General features: G+C 41.1%; 1 protein-coding gene across 2 annotated transcripts; it reads right to left on the reverse strand.

The window, feature by feature from the left end:
- Nucleotides 1–156: 156 nt before the first annotated feature.
- On the reverse strand, nucleotides 157–20189 carry SAMM50 (SAMM50 sorting and assembly machinery component). Of its 2 annotated transcripts, XM_032106136.1 has the most exons (15): nucleotides 20077–20189; nucleotides 18247–18357; nucleotides 16554–16655; nucleotides 15985–16072; nucleotides 15302–15408; nucleotides 13288–13418; nucleotides 12996–13083; nucleotides 12371–12499; nucleotides 11652–11723; nucleotides 10477–10563; nucleotides 9037–9107; nucleotides 8560–8627; nucleotides 7598–7744; nucleotides 6393–6534; nucleotides 157–5666 (listed from the first exon to the last, which is right to left on the reverse strand). In XM_032106136.1, the coding sequence occupies exons 1-15, from the start codon at nucleotides 20095–20097 to the stop codon at nucleotides 5621–5623; spliced, it is 1410 nt and encodes a 469-aa protein (XP_031962027.1). In that variant the 5' UTR covers nucleotides 20098–20189; the 3' UTR covers nucleotides 157–5620. The 2 variants fall into 2 exon arrangements, with proteins under 2 accessions (XP_031962027.1, XP_031962026.1); XM_032106135.1 differs by lacking the exon at nucleotides 20077–20189 and having other exon boundaries at nucleotides 18247–18411.
- Between the last annotated feature and the right edge of the window lie 1124 nt (nucleotides 20190–21313).

Consider the following 21313-nt stretch of genomic DNA (forward strand, 5'->3'; position numbering starts at 1 on the left):
TGGTAACTAAAAGAAAAACCCAACCCAACGAACAAAAACCAAAATCACCCAGCCCAAGCTTTTCGGTGTGACTGAGCACGGGAGTCACCCGAGGGCAAGTGCCAGCAGAAGGGAAGTGGAGGGCACACATGACCAGGCTGGAAAGACTCTTTCGAATGGCAGTACAGACTTCTGTGAACTTTATTGAAACTGCTTCTTTGGAAGAACAGATAAATTTCATTTCCTGCAACAACAGTGTGTTGCCCGTAGTAGAGGCTTTTAGACTGCAAATGAGAATTTACCAGGGGTGGGATCAATACCAGTTAAAAAACCACTTTGCAAAATGAAATAATTAGCAAGGATGTCAACTGCATTCTCCTGGCATAAGCCACATGAGACATTTTACAATTGCAAGCTCAATTTTCAGTTCATCAATTACCTCAACTGATACAAAACCCACACATTAATGTTGATCTGCAACAGGACTAGCAGAGTGGATATTTTCATTTCATAAAATGCATACCGAAGTCTTAGGTTACATTTAGCTTTAAGGCAGAATGGGAAAAGCATTTTATCCAACCTCTGGGGGGAAAAAACCCCATAAAAATCGATCAGTTCTCATACCAGATTTTAAAAATGAAATTGCAGTCAGAAAATGTGTCAGTACAAACTTTTAGCAAGAAAGCAAACAAACTGGTTAATTTACACACACAGACCAAATGGTAAATAAAACTTCCCTGACTCCAGTACAGCACTCAAGATGTAACCACTTAAAAGAAAGTATCTTTTAATAATTGAAATAAAGCCACACAGATAGATCCATTCACCTCTGACTTTGATGTCCTATCTATTTATAAAATGCTTCAGTTGGTAGCTAAGTAGAAAAAGCACTCAGCCTATTGCAAAGCGAAAGGAGGCAGGGCTGTTTGAGACAAGAGAGAGCCCACAGCAACAAAAAGTCAATTACACTTCAGAAACACCGAATCAAAACTTGGAGCCTTTTAAGGACTCGTCAAACAAATAGGGCTCTTCTAAACAGGAAATGAAGAGCTGTCACCCCTGCTTTGATCAGTGTTAGTGTGCAGTGATTTAACTGGCTAATGGCCACTAACAGGGACACAGCTGCTGCTGCACCAGGTCAGTGGCCTGCAGCTCAGAGCAAGCCCAGCTATGTGGTTTAAACCCTCCATAATGAATGAGATACCAGCCCTCTGCAGCCAGAAAATTCTCTCTAGTACCTTCCTCTCATTAGGGAGGAGATTCCTATATATTTCTATAAGAATATATTCAGTATTTCAATAATGACTGTACACCCATTAAGAAAACTGCCAGAGCATAAACATGTCATTTTAGAGAATTACATTGAAAAGACTAAGCCTAGTTTAAAATGTTTTTTATTTTCAGTGCTGAACTGCTAATTTAATATTTAGGTGAACATTTAAAAGTCTGAATCCACATTTGCTCATTTTAACATTGCTCACCTTCTTTTTGATAGAGGTGTTTCTTCCTTTATTTTAACCTCATAGCATTTTATACTGCTTTCAAAATTTTAGACTACCTGAGGCTACTGTAATTAGAGGTATCACAAAATAAGTAACATTGAATATATGGTCTCTCTTCTTCAGATATTGAAGCAAGGCAAACCTACCCACTTAAACCAGCAAATTATTGCAGCCTTGTTCTGTTCTAACACCAGCTGTACTGACTTTCTAAGATGATAGAAATTGTAAAGACACAAGACACAGTTCATTTTTCTTCCTGGTCTGCCAGATGAATGAAAATGTGCTGGGGGTGTGACTGCTGGTGTTTGGGTTAAATTTCGTTGTTTGGGGCTTTTGGGGGGGCAAGGTTAATAACGTTATTTATTAAATACTGAGGTAGGAATGTACCACCTTACTGATGCCACTGATTTGCTTCAGAGTGCCTTCTATCATGTATTCTATTTAACTTAAAAGCTTTTACAAAGACAATTTATTCCATGCAGACTTTGGCTCTACCAGCTGCAGACTGGGTTGCGTTTTTTGCTTAAGAAAGCACAGGATACACTCAGCACAAATTAAGGTAAAATTATCCAACAGCATTGCAGTTGCTAACAGCAATTTACCATTGCTCTCATAAAACATACATCCACTATTTCAACAAGTTTGCCGTGGTGGAGAAGCTGTGCAAAAATTCTCCTGAAAAAGATCCCTACTGAAACTGTGGCTGCAGGCTCCAGCCCTCTTGAAAACAAGAATAGCAGAACAAACTACTGTACACTCAAATTCTGTAATTTCAGGATTATTTTCTTATGCTCTTCCATACAAAGTTTAGGATAATCTTCCAGACATCTGACCAGCTCCTTAATAGTCCCACAAAGGAGTCATGGTATTTTCTTTCCCCCATAACATCACAGTAAAAATTCATACTTTTTCATGTGAGTGCTCACCCAGCCCAGAGAAGGGAGAGCCAACCTGACCCCCCCTGCACTTTTCCATGTGATCACACATGGGAGAGAGACTTGAACACTTCCCTCAAAGGGCACAATAGGGACAGAACTTTCTACACAAATGCCTGACAAAACCAGCAGGTGTTTTGCAAAAGTAGGAAGTGCTAAACATTAGTTGCTACACCTCTGCAAAGACTGGCAACTGTGTTAAAAAAGGCACAGAGTCACAGCAAAGGTACTTACATTGAAGCACGCTTCCATATTATTGAGGTCAGCATAGTAATTTATTTGTAAAGCTTCTATTTTCAAATCAAATACAGTTATGGCCTTAATATGGCAGCAAACCTGCCCTTATATTCTCACAACCTCACAAGTTTCCTCTTCCACCTTCCCTAAGCCCCCTAGAAACTTACTCATTAGCAGCACCTGATACCACCAGATTTCCAAACATAAAGTGCAATTTCAACTTTTTAATATAACCAGAACAGCTGGAAACCACCCATGCTCTGAGAAATGGTGATGGAAATATTTGCCATGCTTCCGACATGCTGCTGCCACCTTCTCACTGCCTCTTGGGTGCCCCAACACACCACTGAGACTCTTCAAACCTTGTCCCAAAACTCCTCTCCTCCCCAGGTCTCCCTCAGCCACCAGAAAGGGCTCCAAGTAGTGAATTAAGGTCACAGCTGAAGGGACTCTGTGACCTGGTGGGACCCGCAGCCTCAGCACTGCTGACATGAAATGAGGAGCCCAAGAGCACGTCCCAGGTGTGCTGTTTGGGGGCACTCCTCACCACCCTGCTGTCCCTAACAGCAAGCAGCATGCCCGAAGAGCAAGAGCATCTTCACTACTCCACAGGTAAAACGATATCCAAAACTGCCCATTTAAGCAAACACCAAGCTTCTGATTCACAGTTCTGACTGCAGGCCTTACTCCTTCTATCCTTTCAACTCTGGCCAGAAAAACAACCACCAAGAACAAGGATTCATATCTTTCCAAAGCTGCTCTCTCACTGAGCACTATGGCAGCTTCTACTGGAATTCTGATTTCTCCCTTATCCATTTTAAGTATCTGGACCTCTGCAGCAAATTTTAAGTGGAAATATATTAATCATACCAATATTCCATAGAAGCAACCACAAAATCCAGATGTTTCTTCCAGAAGAATTCAGAAATACTTTCTATACTGGATAGCCTTTGTGCACTTGTGGTACGCCATAAGAAAATGTTACTTTTCAATCTAGTGCAATGCCAGCAGGAAAACAGTGACCCAGGCAGAGGCCCATGGAACATCATTTTGCTCCCTTTATCCCACTGGATGATTCTCTGGCGAGTGGCACAGAGTGGTCTGTCAGACAATGTGCTCAAAGGTCTCTTCAGCCTTCAGCAGTTTCTTCCATTCCTCCCTTGTTTCTCACAGAGGTCAGAGCTTAATTGTGGCCTGCCTGCTGTGTGGTGTGCATACTGAGTTTGGGGCTCTTCCCCTAGGCCTGCTCAGCTCAGAACACTGCTGAGCCCTCTCAAACAGCCAGCTGAGCTTGGGGCTCTTGTGTCATACTAAAGAATGGCACTTGAGCAACCTTGAGTAAAACACGGTGTGCACAAAATAGAACTCTTAAGGCAACAAAATACAGCTAACTTTGAACTCCTAGGAGAAAACCCTAACAGTATTTTAGTATCTAAACATTCACATTAAAAATATTTTCATATGTCAAAATGTTGATAGTGCTGGGAAAAAACCTAATAACATTTGTTGACATTCTTAATATAGTTTCATATTTTATCTCATAACAACAAAAGAACCATCAAAAATCCTTGGTTAAATATATACTTGCTATAGTATCTGTTAGATAAACACACTGAGAAAGTTTTTTTCTATCAAATTTTGCTATTTGAAGCAGCTGACTTCTGTCATTCACACAATTTTGAACATCTGTAAGCCTACTGCTGCTACTTTATGAGGAGGGAAGGATGTTTAATCAAGCAGAGCTCTGCAAATCCAGGCAGTCCAGTTTTTAGCCTTCATATTTTAGAGAATTATCAACTAAACCAGATTTAGTTACTCTATTACACCAACAGCAATACAGACCAATGCTAAAGCAATGTATAAAATTGTGTTCTCTTTAGAAAGAATGGAGTCTGAGTGCTGACTTGACTGGGAACGGGCTTTCATGGCAGTCCTGACACATTCAGCAAAGTCAAGTCGAGCACCAGCATGTCCAAAGCTGTGTCTTTAGCTGAGAAGAAAAAACCAGGAGTCTAACAGCTTCTGTATTTTTGTTCTGCTGTCCCAGAGTCTTCTCTGTATTGTGATTTTAAACCTACCAACGCTTAATAACAAAAAAAGGTGAATGTAGATGCAAGGAAAGTGCACTCCAAGTTCAGCATGACCACACAGGATTGATACATATAAAAATTATCAGTACGCAACTACCTCCAAAGATGTTGGGACCAAAGTAGTGAATAAGTCCCTCCTTATAAACTGGAATATACTCCAAGTGATAAAGCCAGGGGTGACTTGGAAGTGAAATTAACATCTCAACAAGTCAGTAGAGAGACAAAAAGGGAAACCAGGTAGTTCCACACATTCATGTGTCTGGAGTCCCTTTTTGCAACTGCTACAAAAAGCTGTTTTTGCAAGACATAAATCAACAGCTTTGCTGAGAGCATTAAGACACTCAGAGCCCTGAACCCTTCAAAATTATGATTTTAGTACTTACTATGCTAGACAGATGACCTGAACTTTTACAGTATGCAATTCAGATTGTAGGAGGCATTTAAACAGAGGTGATTCACAGTAGTGAAATATATTCAAATCAGAATATTTTAATTCCTTTAGAACCATTAAAAGATATCATTTTTGACTCGTAACAGCTTTTCTAGGGACTTGTGGTTGGAAGAAAGTAGGCTGTGCAGGCCAAAACTCTGATGATATGAACAATATTCAAGAGCCAATATCTGACACAACTCTAGTATTTCAATTAAAAGCTGTAAGACAGACTCCTACAAACACTCTCCCATCTTTGATAAGAATCAGAGGTACAATGAACCTTTAGAGCATAATTATTTAATGTAGCTTCTTGTGGAGTCCAAGAGGTAAATCACTCAGCTGTGTGTCTGCATTTCAAGGAAAAAAGACCATTTTGAAGTATGTTATAGTCTTGATTTCATCTCCAGAGCACAATTTCATTTACTGATGTAAAATATTTCTGTATTATAGAAATCTTATTCCTGCTCCAAACTGAACACCATCACATATCCTGAAAAGAAACAAATAATAAACAGTGTAAGTGATACAAAAGGTACTGATGAAATTAAAATCAACTCTCCCTATCCCCAAATTCCCAACGTTTTAGCAGACAAAGGCTTTTTAAAATAAATGTTCTGACAATCTGTCGTCCATAGGGAGCATTTGTATTTCCAAATAAAGCCCATAATTTTGAAATTGCTATTATACATTCACACTGCCTACAGAAACATAATCCTGCTCCTGTATGAAAGAATCTCACACAATACTCACAGACAAGAACAGGGCTCCTGAAGCTTTTTTTGTTGCATACTATAATATTTGCTTGATGCAGAATTGCTTGCTAACAAATGAATTTGTTCTTCTCTTCTCTTTATCTGTAAACTTGTTTTCATTTTTCAAGCAAAGACATTAAACTACATATTTATCAAAGACATCAAACGAGGTATTTATCCAATCATTTGGGTTTAGAAGGCTTAGGAAAACCCCACAAGCTGTTTCCCCACAAGAAATGAAGCTGCTGCACAGCTGTTTATACATTTCAACAGCTGCTCTCAAGTTTAAGGAACTCTGACACTTGAGAAGCAAAGTCTTAACCCAGCTGTGAAACCAAGGTGAATAAAGCAGGCTGGAAAAGCAGCACTGAGATGTCTTTGTTGCCATGGAATAAACAAAACTACAAAGCAGAATTCTCTCTAAGAAAGCAGAACCTCTAAAGAAGTCAGTGTGCCAAACCAACCTGTCTCCAGCCTGTACTCCCATGGGGAAGCAGTAGTTGAGCTCCAGCCTGGCGATGTTTCCCAGGCGCAGCACGATTCCGGCGCCGTAGGACCAGCGGATGTACTCTGCCAGCCTCTGCAGGTGCGCCCTGGGACCGTCACCTGCAGTCAAACACCAAGGCATGAGAAGCAAAGCAAGACAGCAGAACCAGAACCAAACTGCTGGCTGGTCTCTATGTCCTGCTGCAGGGTACCTACTAGCAAGAAGGAGGAAATGAGTATTAAAGATTTCAATGTCTTTACTGCTCTCTTCCAGTACTTGAAGGGAACTTACAGGAATGATGGAGAGAGATCGTGGGCAAGAGCCTGGAGTGACAGGACAAGGGGGAACGGCTTCAGGCTGACAAGAGAGTAAGTTTGGATTGTGTATTAGGAAGAAATTCTTTCCTGTGACAGTGGTGAGGCCCTGGCACAGGTTGCCCAGAGAAGCTGTGGCTGCCCCATCCCTGGCAGTGTCCAAGGCTCTGAACAACCTGGGATAGTGGAAGGTGTCCCTGCCCATGGCAGGGGGGAGAACAAGATGAGCTTTAAGGTCCCTTCCAACCCAAACCACTCTGGGACTCTATTCTATCATTTAGTGGGTCTCTACTATTTTAAAGTGGATTGAAGTATCTCCCTCCCATATGGATGTCACCTTTCTTACAGCAAGTGAGGCAGACATCAAATATCACTATATTCTAAAACTGACTGAAATCATACTGAAAAGTCATATGTTAATACACTGAAATATATATTGAATAAAGTTAGGGATGGGAGGAAAAAAAAGAGTCCCATCAGCTACCACACCCTCATCTAATGCCACCACTTTTTTTCAGTTCATCCCAGTAAACACCAGAACCTCACTAAAACATCATCTTTCATTCTCCCTTCAGAATGGTGTTAGATAGCAAGTGTTAATTACACACTGGTCTGCAAACATCACCAGTTCACAGACACTACCATTATCCTCCTGGCTCTCTTTCCTACAAGTTGTGCTAGAATTTATGGGGTGAGCTAAATAAACTACTGCTAATCTGTCAAATATATAAGTTAAAAGCAGCAGGTTTTTGACAGGCACCAAAATATATGCAGTAAACAAAGTGCTTCTGAGTGAACAGACACAGAACAGCTCTCCTTTGTGCTTTTATATGAAGGCAAGAGGGGTTTTTATTCTGTTCAGTCTTACCATAGTTGAGATTGCAGAGATTTCCAGCATTAAGGAAGAAATGTGTTCGGAAAAGATCCCCAAAGCCTCCACGGCCAGGCCGGAAAGGGAGAGGGGTGTAGAGATGAACCCCTCCAGCCCAGTAGGCTTCTCCTCCCAAATAATCACCTGTTCGGGCAAAATGTTGGAATAAAGGCATTTACTGTGGAACATATTGTAAGAATCACTTGTTAAAGGTACAAAAACACATCTGTAAGTTGTTTTACATTCCACTTTTACCCTTTACAACTCTTCCCATTGGCTTCTAACTCTCTCCAAACTCACTACTATTAGTTAAAAAAATTAGCACTTACACATTTCTATAAACCTTCCAAGGGAAGTGCATTTTTCTTCATTCCCTCACTAGAAGAGCCTGAGGCATGCACCTACTCATGGTAGTTCAAGAGAAGGACCTCCTGAACATCTCTGCAATACTTTCCTTGGTTTTAAAACTGAGAAATTGATACAATTGAACAATTCACTTCAAAATATAATGGATATTGAATCCACTGACAACAGCAGAGTAAGGAATAGAACTGAGGAAGCTCCTGGCTCTCCAAACACCTCTGTTGAGCAGATTATCTTTCCCCTAAGGTACCTGAACACAGGCTGTATCAAACAGAGACTTGCTATAACCACATTTTGGGAACTTTTCCAGCTTGAAGGTTGCTTACTAATTAAAATGATGCACTGGAAGTGTGCAAGTCTGAACACACACATAGTTTACAAAATCAGTAATTAATTATGGTTTAACTAAGAAGTATCTGGCTTTACCCCATTGTGAACTAATCTGTAACAATAGACCAAAGCCGTAACACTTCTCCAAGTACAGAATGAGTGTAATTATTTTCAGGTTATAGGGAGTTTAAGGACTCTCTGTGGCTCTCTGTTACCCACTAATATTTACAGTATTGTCAGAGGAGTGGGGTTTAAAAGTGTCAGACCTTCACTCTGGGGTCCAATGCTGTACATACTGAATCCACGCACACTTGTTGGTCCACCAAGGTAAAACCTAGTGAATACAGATAAATTTAATGTAATGCTTTACTCAAAGGTAACTTTGTAACAGGTTTAGTAATGTGATCTTTAAACACCAGCATTAGAAGGCAAAATTGGGTACAGAGTGAGCAGAGTGACAATATGGCTTTGTGTCTCAATAAACCTATGCCTGCTACAGGATTTTGCAGGAGGTAAATACCATTTTGCAACCATAAATATGGGCAGGCAGAGCAGCTACACAGCAAATTATAAATTTTTACCAGCTCAATATGAAAATGGCTTGAGTATGAACATGCAAGTATAGCTAACTAGAAAGATTTTATTCTCCTCAGAACTACTATTGTTCCTCTCTTGTGCAGAGTTTTCTGTATACATTACCTGTGCTGACTGGAAAAAAACACCCAGCCATTTAAAAAACTTGCCTGTCAGCTATACTGGATGGCTTGTCTCCAATAGGTACCAGCATTCCGCCCCAGAGTGATGCTGAAACAACCTTTGGAGAGAAAAAGAAGTTGTTTATTAGTACTCATTCCTTAATTTCCCTGACAGTATGAGCTAGATTCCATCACCCCATAACAGACAGAGCTCCCATCAGTCTCCCAGAGTTACAGCTGCTCACACCCTGTGGATATCACAGCCTGTATGTTGGATTTTCAACAGATTTTCAGGAAACTCTTGATGGTTGCTGCCCTCTTTCTTTCATGCAGTGCTGTGCCTTGAAAAAGTCAATACAGCACATTTGAACCAGATGCTACTTCCACAATGGCTTAAGGGAGCACTCAACCTCATCCAGCACCTCTTTTCTTGAGAATTTTCATGTCTCAAAGTAAGACAACACTGCTGCCATCAATTATTCCTGGCAATTTGAAACCCACAGGAGACTAAGTCCAACAAGCAGCTGCCAAAAATGTACAATGATGACCTGTCTGTAAATTAGCCTTATAATTAAATGAAACCACCTTCTGCAACTCACTATACTGACATCAGATAAACATAGAGAGTTACTCTTCATCTATAAAAAGTAATTCTTGCTACTCAAATCACTGTAACAAATAGATTTAATCATTTGCTTGCTGCCTGTGTAGAAGTACTACTGCCAGACAGTGAGATCTATTGTCAATAACTTTGGGATGCAAATTATTGTAACCCCTGATTTTTAAATCTTCATGATGCAAGTTGCTGTTTAATTCCCCATTCAGCTCTGAGAAGAATTTATTGCACTATCTCCATGTGATAAAAAACTTCTAAATACAGTTAGAAATATTCCTGGGATATGCTGAAATTCTTATTTCAGTTTTTCAATATTTCAATTCAAAACCCTATTTCCGCCTAAGTCTATGCTGTTGAAATCAGTCTTCCTATTTCTTCCCAATAACTTTACACACAAGACATAATTACATGCTATGAAAACAAGAGCATGTAAGATGAATAGTTATATATTTATAATTTCAATTATAAAGAAAACTAAATCAAGATTATTCTGAATATTCATGAAGGTTTCAAAACTTTTAAGTTTTTAAAAAACTTACAAAGTTTTTGAAAAATCCCTTCTAAGAAAGACCACAAAGAACAGACATGGCCAGCATCACTTCTGGAAGGAAAATCATTCTTGTGGTCAACTGTGCAACAAGTTCTCTCCAAAATTCCCACTTTTCAAGTGATTGTGCAAAGCAGGAACATAAAGTTAAAAATAAAGGTAGTCCATATTCCAAAAAACAAAATCAAGTTATCTATTCCAGCCACTTTTCACAATCTTTTCCTAATCCAGGATGAAAAATAACCCTTATATTAAGCCTAAGACATAGGTTTGATAGCCCCAGATAAACTTCAGGTCAATTACTAAAATATCTTAAAAAAATTACCGAATCCCAGAGAAGTTGCTTATTGAACTGGAATTCAAAATCCTCTTTCAGAAAGCTCACATCTCCACCTGTATAGCCAGCCAACTCCTGCAAAGACATACATTTATTAAAGTTGCAACATATATTACATGGTTCTTCCCTTTAAAAGTTCAGCATGTCTGCATCAGCACAGGCAGTGTTTTTCTTTACAAGAAATACAGAAACACTGGCATGAGGGGGCAGATGAATTTTGGACCAAGGCATGTATGAACCTCAGAATAATGAGCTGCATTTTTTTCTTTTCCAAATATTAAACCAACTATTGCTTTCTAAGCCATTTTGTAAATGAAGGCAAGATAGAATGGAGCTGGAAAATTCAGCATCCAAAATCAAGACTGTATTTCTCTAGACCTGAGAAGGTTTCATGTGGTGAAGAAGGGCTGAAGAACCAGACAGCTGCATGACACAATGTGTTATTTTCAGCTCCCATGAAGTGAGTGAACTAACTCAGTGTTAGAGGCAGGATCTAACAAATGACACATTACCTAAACCCTGAATTACAACCACTTTTCTCACTCACAACAGTTCACTGTTGCTTACAGTAGCACTTTTACTTCCAATGGCATTTCAAATCTGCCTCTAAAGCACTAGAGAAATTAATGCTTCTGAAGTATTACCCATACAGCAGAAAAGCCAGCTTTTACAAAGGCTCTGACTGTAAAAAGCATTTTCTGTGCCAAAATAATACATGCATATGTCTTGGAGAGTTATTTTTACCCAGTCTTTCATTTTAGTTCTCAGACTTTCAAATTTTGTAAGTAGCAACAGGACTACAGCCTGGCAATCTGTGCACGACAGTGTTAAAAAAGAAGGGCTAATAAATACCCACTGAAAGTGTAGTGCAAATACTGCCAGGGATAGTGTCTCTCAGGTAATAAATTATTTAATGCTGGTGGAGAGGCTGTGCTCTTTGACCTATGGCATACAAATGAAAATTTGCCACCATAAAAAAAGTTTCACGATTTTGAAAGGCACACTCAGTAAATAGAAAATGTAATTACCGCTCCTCATTGTCTCCTAGTCAATTTTAGACTAACTTCTAACTTTAGACATTTTTAACATGAGCAGCAATTAGATAAATTAAGACTCAAACACACAGACAAAACCCAATAATAGCATAAGTGATTTAAAGCTACCTGATTAATTTTCAGCAAAGCACCTCGTTTTGGCAAGATTGAGGAGTTCCGAGAATCAATTACCATGGCATGCTGAGGAGAACAAGAAAACTGGGTTTAGCTTCTCGTATCTGTTGAATACCTCAGAGTGACATTATTATTTTCCTTCAAAAAATGTGCAAACAGCAGAAGATAACAACAGCTCCAGCTAAGATTAATGGAGCTTCATGGATTTGGGAACAATATCCCTACAGGCTGGCCTTGACATTTATGGGCCACATGAAACGCATATGTTTGTATTTCTGCCCATGGCATGCACCAGAAACAGAGCAGCAGCCCAGCTGCAAACCACCCATCTGCAAAGAGTTGATCTCCTACCATTGGTAAGCTACAAGTGAAAGATGGCAAGTGACCAGAAACTGGGAAAGGGGAGAATGTTTACAAAAGGCTTAGGACGAGGAAGTTTACTCTTCCTGTCTGCTACAAAACAAGGCAATTCTGCAAAAAGAGATGCCAGGTGAGACAGAGGGAGAACAAGCCAAAGCCTGACAGTCAACTATGATTCCCTGTTCTCCCTAGGGGCCTCCTGGATTACTCAGTGGCAATGACCAAACATAGGAAAAGATGTTTGAAGGAAAACACATTCCCTCCAAAGACAAAAAGCTCCTTTGGTATCACTCCTAAGTATGAGATGACTCAAAGCCATGAGTTTTTAAAAAATTATTATGAGAAAGCCTTACAGAGAGAGAAGATTTCAGAGAGTGTCCACTTTCCTCTCGAACAGAAAAGGATGCTGTTCTAGCAAGGCAGCCAAGCTCTCTCCACACACCCTCCCACTTCAGTGTGTGAGTGGTCTTCCAGATGGGAAACTACAATAAAGAATTGAGTAAGTCATGAAAATAACTGCTACAAAATTAAAACAAGTATTTTTTTATATTTGAGTCTATGGCTTTCTTCCCAAACTTCTTGAAACAAAGAGAAACCCTTTTCCATTTCAGAGTAATGCTAATTCTGCTCCAGCCAAGAGAGTTAGACGCACACTAATTAATCCATTCCAAATGAAAAATAACTTGAATTGGGCTGATACAGTAAGCTAGGTTGCCAGCTGCCTCTCTGAAATGATAATTTAAAAAAAAAAATGAAGAAAAACATGCTGGCATTTTTATATGGCCAAAATGAGATCGAATTGTAACAAAAAGTCCAAGATGCACAACCTCTGTCATTTTCAAATCACTGACCTCTTTCAAGTAAGGAGAAGTCAGCTCTGTGCATGAGTGATTCCATCACTCAAAAAGTAAACCAAATATGTGCAAGAGCTCAACTGAAATGTGCATGAAGCATGTGTTACATTTGTGCTACACTCACATTAAATTCTGTTGATACTCCTCTGTCTGTTTCTCGAAGAGAGCTCCAAGGGAACTGTCCAGTTACTTTGTACACATTAACTGAAAAACTGAAACACAACATTACTGGCAGGTTTGAAGGGGAAATATTTAAGGTAGGGTTTTGAATAATCACAAAAACTTAAGAAACCATCTTTGCTACATCATTACCAGATCCTCAGGAAAGAATAAATGCAATTACTACTCCATGAAAGATCTTATTAATTGTTTTATATTCCTTCACTAAAAAAAGTAGTGAAAAATGCATCCCCTACTTTCTTTCAAAGTTTCCAGGCTGTGGTTTGAAGAAGGACAGGCCATATGAAGTTTCCTTTGTTCCATAGGAGAACTGGAAGGTCACCTTTTCTGCACGTCCAAAGAGATTTGGGAACTTGAGCCCCAGCACCTACAGAAAATTAAAAAAAAAAAAAAAACAACAAAAAACCAAAACACTAGACAAACAAACAAAAAACTCCCCACACTGTAACATTTTATATAGTTTTGCTGTCTTGCATCTTAATCATATGCTGAAAACAAGAACGTAATGAGAATTAGAAATTAAGACATTTAAAAATACTTTTAACTGAGTATGTTTTTTTTCTCAGTTAGATTTCTCTTTGCACTGGCAGCAAAAGCCAACAGTGCAAGTTACAGTCAAACATCCAACTTTTATTGCTGTTTAGTAGCTGCTGACTTAATCTGCACTCTACTGGGCCATCAGTACTGACGTTACTGCAAGCAAAATCTCCAAGCCTGTCTCAAAGCCCTGGGGAACAAATCTTTGACACAACAAGCAGCTGCTCTGCAACTGCAGACTCTCACACTGATCCTCAGGAAAAACTCCTGTCAGGGAGGGCTCGTCAGAACCAGAGCAAGGGAAAATTATCACTATGGAGACACTTCCCTGTAGTTTTGTTTTGAGGAACAAGATCCTTCTGAAACCAGACCTGATGGTGGTGCAAGACACTTCTACAATTCTCCAGAAACTACTGAAACACTTTTGCCTAATCTGACACAAATCCCTTGCATCTTCCAGGCAGTTCTCGGCCCTCTGGCAGAAAAGATGGAGCAGGTTTCCTCCAAACACAGACACTAGCACTGTACTATTGTTGTGTACTCTATCGGAAAAGAATATTAAAAAGCTCCCAAATCCTGACTGCCTTTGTCTGACATGTGTTGGAAGCAAATCAGTAACCTGAGCTTTGTCATGATGGTTATTACACCGTAACAGAAAAGGCTTTTAGTGTGAAGTACTAGATGTATTAGCTTCAGATGAATGTAAAGGATTAGAATAAATAAATATATTCAGCTCTTAAGGAAACATAATCTGTGTTGCCAATACCACTGTATACAAGTCATGTTTTTATAGCATTCACGAGTTTTACTTCTCTGTGGTAAATTAAGAAGCTGAGCACAAAAAGAGAAACCCAAGTAGCTGTCAGTCAGTTTTGAGCAGCACTGGAGGCAACAGGTAGGATTCCCTGCTGCTTTCCTTCAGGCCACAATACCCTGGACCTGGCTCCAGGCAGTGGAGCTGCATAAGCAGCTCTCAACTCACCTATTTCCAATTCTCCTTGCACATGCAAAACAGCATCACCTGAGTCAAGCAGGATCTTATCCAGGTTAAAAATATCCCTAAGAGGAAAAGGATGAGTCCCTTGATCTGGCTTATCCACCAGTTCCAGGCACAGCTGCCCTGTGCAAGTGAGAAGGCAGAAAGGGTGCAGCATGAGCACCTGAAAGCACAATCTGCTCACAGCAGCACTTCTGGTAAAAGCACATTCACAGAGCAGCAGTACAGCTGGGACTTCCTGTGGCAATTGGTCAATACTGTTCACACAAAATTTTAATCTGATGCATCCTTAATTAAGTTATATGAAAGGAAGTTTCAAAGTTTGTATAATTCATGAAAACCTTGTGTTCTACAGCCCAAAATAACTGATACTGGGCTAAAAGAGAAAAACAAGAACAATTTCTAAGTCAAACATAAAGCATTCTGACTGAGAAGAAAAATACTTAAAGTGCATCTCATAGAAATGAAATGCCCAATTCCTTACTAATCTCTCCAGTAGATAAAATATCTTAAAAACTTACCATGCTGAGTTGGAAGCTACAGCATTCTCCCCTAGCTCAAAATAGGCTTTTGCTGAACGAAAGCCTGACACAAAGGCCTCACAAAGTCTTAGTAAGGCTGGATCAAGACTGGATCACCAAATCCCTTGCTAGGTTTGAAACTGAAAGTAAGAGGAATATCAAAAGGCATTACTAATAATTTGAAATAATCCATACCATGCTGCCTTCATTGTTGCCAACCATGGTGTTATAGCTCCCAGTTAACCTTCTCAATTCTGTTACCTCAAAGGTCACATCTAAACCATTTGGAAGGGCATCATCTCCTAGAGAAACAAACAAAATGCATGCTATCTCTAAAGAGTTATTTGAAAAACTGCAGACAGAAGATTACTTGAATTATTTGAAAACTGTTTGAGTTAAGGCATAATAAAAGTCCACATTACAAAGTGACATGGCTTGACAAAAGGAGGTCTGGATGTGAGTGCAGAATTTGGTTTAATCATAGGATGACTGGTTTGAATCATTTCATGTCGATGTGATGTGCAACACAAGTACAGGACACATCTTCAAGCTTTCCCTCACATGTTCCTTGAAACTGTGGATTAAGGAATGCTTACTGTAATGATTTTAGTGCTGAAAATTCACTCATGGACAAGCAATCTTCAAATACACGCACACATATATGCAAACACAGGCAAATAGATCTTCTTCATAAGGATAACTGACATAAACACATTTGTATCCACAGCACACCCATGTGTTTATCTAAAATATAGAAAGGTATATACAAGACTAAGTTACATACACAAAAAAATGTCCAGCCTCTTCCACAGGGAAATATATATATACTGCAGGTAATATATGAGAAAAGAGGTGAGGATTAATGAGGGAATACACACCTTGACAGGTATCAATCAGAACATCCACCTGTCTAAAGATTCCGAGACGAAGCAACTTCTCACGAGCTTCATGTGATTTTCTCATCACCTAGAGGATGAGAAAACTAGTTCACTCATAGAATCAGAGGATGTTTGGGTTGGAAGGGACTTTCAAGGTCATCTAGTCCCTTTGGGTCTTTCAGGTTAACAAAAAATAACGAGGATAAATTAGTTAAAATGCAGGTAAGTTGTAAAATATTCACTGATTTTGTATATACAGATACATATGTGCACTTTCAAAACAGAACACAACCACTTTAGCACTTGCATCTGCAGAAATAAATTAAACCCAGAGCATCTGGCCCAATACCTTCATACCTTTCATTAGTTTGCTTCCTAATTACTTTAATAGTTAAAACAATTATTCAATTAGGTTCCAGTAATTACAACTTATTTAGGGGACCCCTGTTCTTGGCAAAACTTGACAGTTGCCCCATGTCTGAATGGAGTGGCCCAAAGCAGCCAAAGAAGAGAGAAAAAATTTTAATTAATTTTCAAACAGCAGGTCTGATATTCACTACAACACTTACATCAATGAGATTTTTAGCCTTGAAAACATCAGAGATTTCATACATGATGATGTCATCTTTGGTCCTTCCAAGTCCATCGAAGTGCACATGCTGAACCACCACCTAAACACAACAAATGTTTACACACAAGTATTGAATTTGCATCTAATAATGAGGCTCAAGGTCCTCAATGCACAAAAATTATTGTGAGAAACCCTGATGATTCCTAGGGCCAATTCCTGCCAACCTACATCATCAGAAATCAGTGCTATCTACGATTCTGGGATGTTGTTCCCATAACACAAAAATGAAAGAGAAGAGAACTCTGACACCAAAGCTAACACTGGTTGTAGCAGAAGAAACTCTGACAGACTGCAGCTGCTGGGATTTTAGTTGTATGGACAAAGAAGCAACTGCAGAAATCACCTAAGTATTAAGACATAAGATAAAATACGTAGTTAGTTGTAGTTATTGGCTACTTCTTTTATCAGCTATACAGAAACAAAGAATTAAAAGAAGAAAATCAAACACCAAACAAGTGTACAAGCCACAAATATTTAAACTCTATTAAAATCATCACTACCACAGAAGCAGAGCAGTTTCAAATGCAGATGAAGAACACTCCCATTATGAGGTTTTATGCTTTCATCTTGATGCATAATCAACTGACACAATTTTATTGTCAAAACCACAGCACACTCCATGCTACCTGGTACAAATGGACTACAGTGATTCAATTTCCCTTATTTTTCCAACCTTTTCAGTGAATTTTAATTTTAGGGGTAAATGTCAAAAAAGATCTGCTTCAAAGAGTTGTCTAGGATTTACCAGGCTCCCCAGGCCAGTGAAGACCCCTGGGGGGATTAAAAACCATGTGGATGTGGCACTTGGGACATGGTTTAATGCTGGACTTGGCAGTCCTGGGTTAACAGTTAAGACTCAGTGATCTCAGAGGTCTTTTCCAATCTAAACAATTCCATGATTCTATACTAGAGTTTGTAAAAGAGACTATGCAGATTATACTACCTCTATCATAAATACCTGTATGACTCTATGTATTCATGTACAATAAAACAGCAAAATAACAGCAACCTATTACGACCCATTGTGTAAAAAAAAGCCTATCAGCACATGTACATAATGAACTAAATAAAACCCAACTCTTATCACCAACCTTTAAGTGAGGACGACTCTGAACAACACCAAGGAAAATTTTAATAAAAAAATAAGATAACATGGGAACTCACCCCTCTAGCATGACTAAACATATTATGGGCCAAGCCACACATGCTCTTGCATGTAAATTACATATTAAAAAAGTGACCATCCTCTGCTGGAGTCAGTATTTCCCTTAGTGACATAACTGATGTGGTGGCATTTTCCCCTAACCTGGCTAATGCTGCACTTGAGCAGGTGAAGGGCAGGTGCTTGCTCTACTCCTAAGCAGGAGTGGAAATCTCATATGAGAGGGAGAGCAGCAGCATCTGCAACCAGGTTTATTGGCTCAAAGCTGAATTTTAGTGACAACTCCTGTGGTAGGGATAGAAGAAATGGATAAAAGAACAGGAACCAGATAGCAGCAGATTAATCTCACAGTACTAAGTGTAATTCTTTCACATCTCAAATCACAGCTAGGAAAAACAAGAAAGAAAGGGTGCCAAGACATTTATTTCTCTCCACAAAAAAAAAATCAGGATGTTGTTCAGGCACTTACATCTTTGTTTTCAAGAATTTCCTGCTTGGTCTCAGGTTCAACTTCAACCAGTTCAGGTTCCTCTCCCAAGGCACCAAAGTCTGGCCCAGTCATTGGAAGAGGCTCCAAACTCTGAAAACATAAAAGAAAACTGCATTTAATAGGGTACATGGATTTATGATTTGTGCCTTTTGTCAATGAGAAAAACCCGTGGTTCTCAACAGTGTGCCCATCAAATCCTAAGGGAAAAAGCAAAAGAGAACTAAAATGAAAGGAATTACCAGAACACTTGACACCTAACTGCTTGCTGAAATTTTTAATGAAAGCTAAATAGCTTCCACACGGAATGATTTCTGAAAAATACTCTGCATTCTTCCAAAAAACAGCCTTAACTTTTAAGACAAGCTTCCTGTGCAAAAAGATGAATTCCACTTTCTTAAAAAGAATCTAAAAAAATCAGGCTGTCACTTCTCTAGTTTGGGTTTTAGGAGGCAGAAGAGTATGAATGTCGAGCAGTAAAATAAAAAGGGTGTTCTCAGAACATTAGTTTGCTTTGCATGTGTTTATTTGTCTTTATATTTCAATATTTCTTTTAGAAGTAACTTTTCAAATAAGGCTCAAGAACCTCAGGCTCTGACCATCAGAGCCAAACACTTCAATCAAACACAGCATGGCTTTATTTATTGTACCTGGAAGAGTCTTAAAATAAGACATATCAGAATAGCTGTTTTCCTGAATAGTAAATTGCTGTTGCATATCAAAATCCAGAAGCTTCACAAAGTTCAGACAAGTGTGAAACACTCTGTATCCACACAATGTTGTCTAGCAGTTCACACTACAGATGGACACAAACCACTAAAAATTTTGCATCATTAGTCACAGTACTTATACACTCTGGAACCAGCTCCCTTCAGCAGCTGTTCTTCAGCCTTAAAATGGAACACTTAGACCTTTAAGTTCCTTCTTCAAGCACTGGTTTGTGTATCTGTTCACCATGATTTCAGACATGTGAGGCGTCACAGCCCTCTCCAAGCAATGCAACTCTCCAGCCTCCACTTCTCACCAGGGGCAGCTTCTCTTTGCATTGTGCTTTTTCAGCTGCTTGGGTTTGGGTTTTGTTTGCTTTGAGTGGGGTTTTTATTTTTCTATTTTCATTTCCACAGTCTCGTTCTTGCCAGCCCACCCCCCTGGGGAGGTCAGCTCTGGGAAAGCCTCGGGAAAGACCTGAAAAAGACCCAGGTTTTCTAATACGAAGAAGTTTTTTACTGAGTAGGAATTTTTTCTCTGTTGTGAGGGTGCTGAGGCCCTGGCACAGGCTGCCCAGAGCAGCTGTGGCTGCCCCATCCCTGGAAGCGTCAAGGCCAGGTTGGACGGGGCTTGGAGCAGCGTGGGATAGTGGAAGGTGTCCCTGCTGATGGCAGGGGGGACGAGTGACCAGATGATCTTAAATGTCCCTTCCAAGCCGCCAGTATCTATGATTCCATACAAGACCCAGAAAGGAGCTGGGAAGGGAAGGAGCCTCCGAGAACCGGGACGGGCTCCGACCCCTTCTCCCTGCGCCGGCCCGGCTGTGCCGGAAGCTCCGTTCTCGGAGCCCGGAGCGGCTGAGGCGGGGCACGGCCCCGATCACGGCCCCCGATCACGGCCCCCGATCACGGCCCCCGATCACGGCCCCCGATCACGGCCCCCGATCACGGCCCCCGATCACGGCCCCGGCCGCGCTGTGTCCGGCCCGAAGGTCGCGGCGGGGAGCGCGCGGCCGTGCGACCTTCGGGCGGCCCCGGGGCGGGTGCCCGGGTCCCAGCCCCGGCGGGTCCCGCCCCGGCGGATCCCCAGGGCCCCGGCGCTCACCCGAGCGTGCACAGTGCCCATGATGGAGGCGGCGGCGCGGGCGCGGCCTCGGTGTCTCCGGCGGGCTCGGGGCGCTCAGGGCCGCGGCACGGGGGCGGCCATGACAGGCGGCCCCGCCGGCGCCCATTGGCCGGGCCGGCGGAAGGGGCGGGGCCAGGGGGCGCTTCCTGCGGCCGGAGGTCACCCAAGGGCTCGGGATTCACCCAAGGGCTCGGGATTCACCCAAAGGCGCGGGATTCACCCAAAGGCGCGGGATTCACCCGAGGGCTCGGGATTCACCCAAGGGCTCGGGATTCACCCAAAGGCGCGGGATTCACCCGAGGGCTCGGGATTCACCCAAAGGCGCGGGATTCACCCAAAGGCTCGGGATTCACCCAAAGGCGCGGGATTCACCCAAGGGCTCGGGATTCACCCGAGGGCTCGGGATTCACCCAAAGGCGCGGGATTCACCCGAGGGCTCGGGATTCACCCGAGGGCTCGGGATTCACCCAAAGGCGCGGGATTCACCCAAAGGCGCGGGATTCACCCGAGGGCTCGGGATTCACCCGAGGGCTCGGGATTCACCCAAAGGCGCGGGATTCACCCAAAGGCTCGGGATTCGCCCAAAGGCGCGGGATTCGCCCAAAGGCTCGGGATTCACCCCAAACCTTCGGGATTCACCCAAGGGCTCGGGATTCACCCAAAGGCGCGGGATTCACCCAAAGGCGCGGGATTCGCCCCAAACCTTCGGGATTCACCCAAGGGCTCGGGATTCACCCAAAGGCGCGGGATTCACCCAAAGCCCCGGGATTCACCCCAAACCCTCGGGATTCACTCAAACCCTCGGGATTCACCCCAAGCCCAGGCGATTCGCCCCAACCCCCGGGATTCCTCCCAAACCTGCGGCATTCATCCTAATCCCACAGAATCATACTGGGCACCTTAAACTGAAAGCTGGTGCTGTAAATTACTCAAAATTGTTGGTGCTATGATTAGTATTACAATCATTATTACTATTGTTATTTTACATTGCTTTGTTATCTCTATGTCTGTATATATTCATAGAAAACATAGATATTATATATTAGTTACACTGTACATTACTGATATATTTACTATTTGTTTTTAAATACATCTCTCAAATAGAAATTATTATTTTAGTGTATTTTCTATTCTACACAGAACAAATTTTTTCATACATTATTATTCTATTATATTTTATATTATTTATATTTAGTTATCTGCTAAGTTTTAGCTC

This window comes from Corvus moneduloides, chromosome 4, assembly GCF_009650955.1.
Source record: "Corvus moneduloides isolate bCorMon1 chromosome 4, bCorMon1.pri, whole genome shotgun sequence".
In the NCBI taxonomy this organism is placed as follows: Eukaryota; Metazoa; Chordata; class Aves; order Passeriformes; family Corvidae; genus Corvus; species Corvus moneduloides.

Excerpts from the sequence above, each read along its gene's own strand:
- SAMM50 (XM_032106135.1), bottom strand. The coding sequence starts at position 18,396 with ATGTACCCTATTAAATGCAGTTTTCTTTTATGTTTTCAGAGTTTGGAG. Across the intron at positions 16,656-18,246 it reads AAATTCTTGAAAACAAAGAT|GTGGTGGTTCAGCATGTGCA; the intron begins GTAAGTGCCTGA and ends TGTTGTGTTTAG. Across the intron at positions 11,724-12,370 it reads CTCTGAAATCTTCTCTCTCT|CATGCCATGGTAATTGATTC; the intron begins GTAAGGCTTTCT and ends TGTTCTCCTCAG.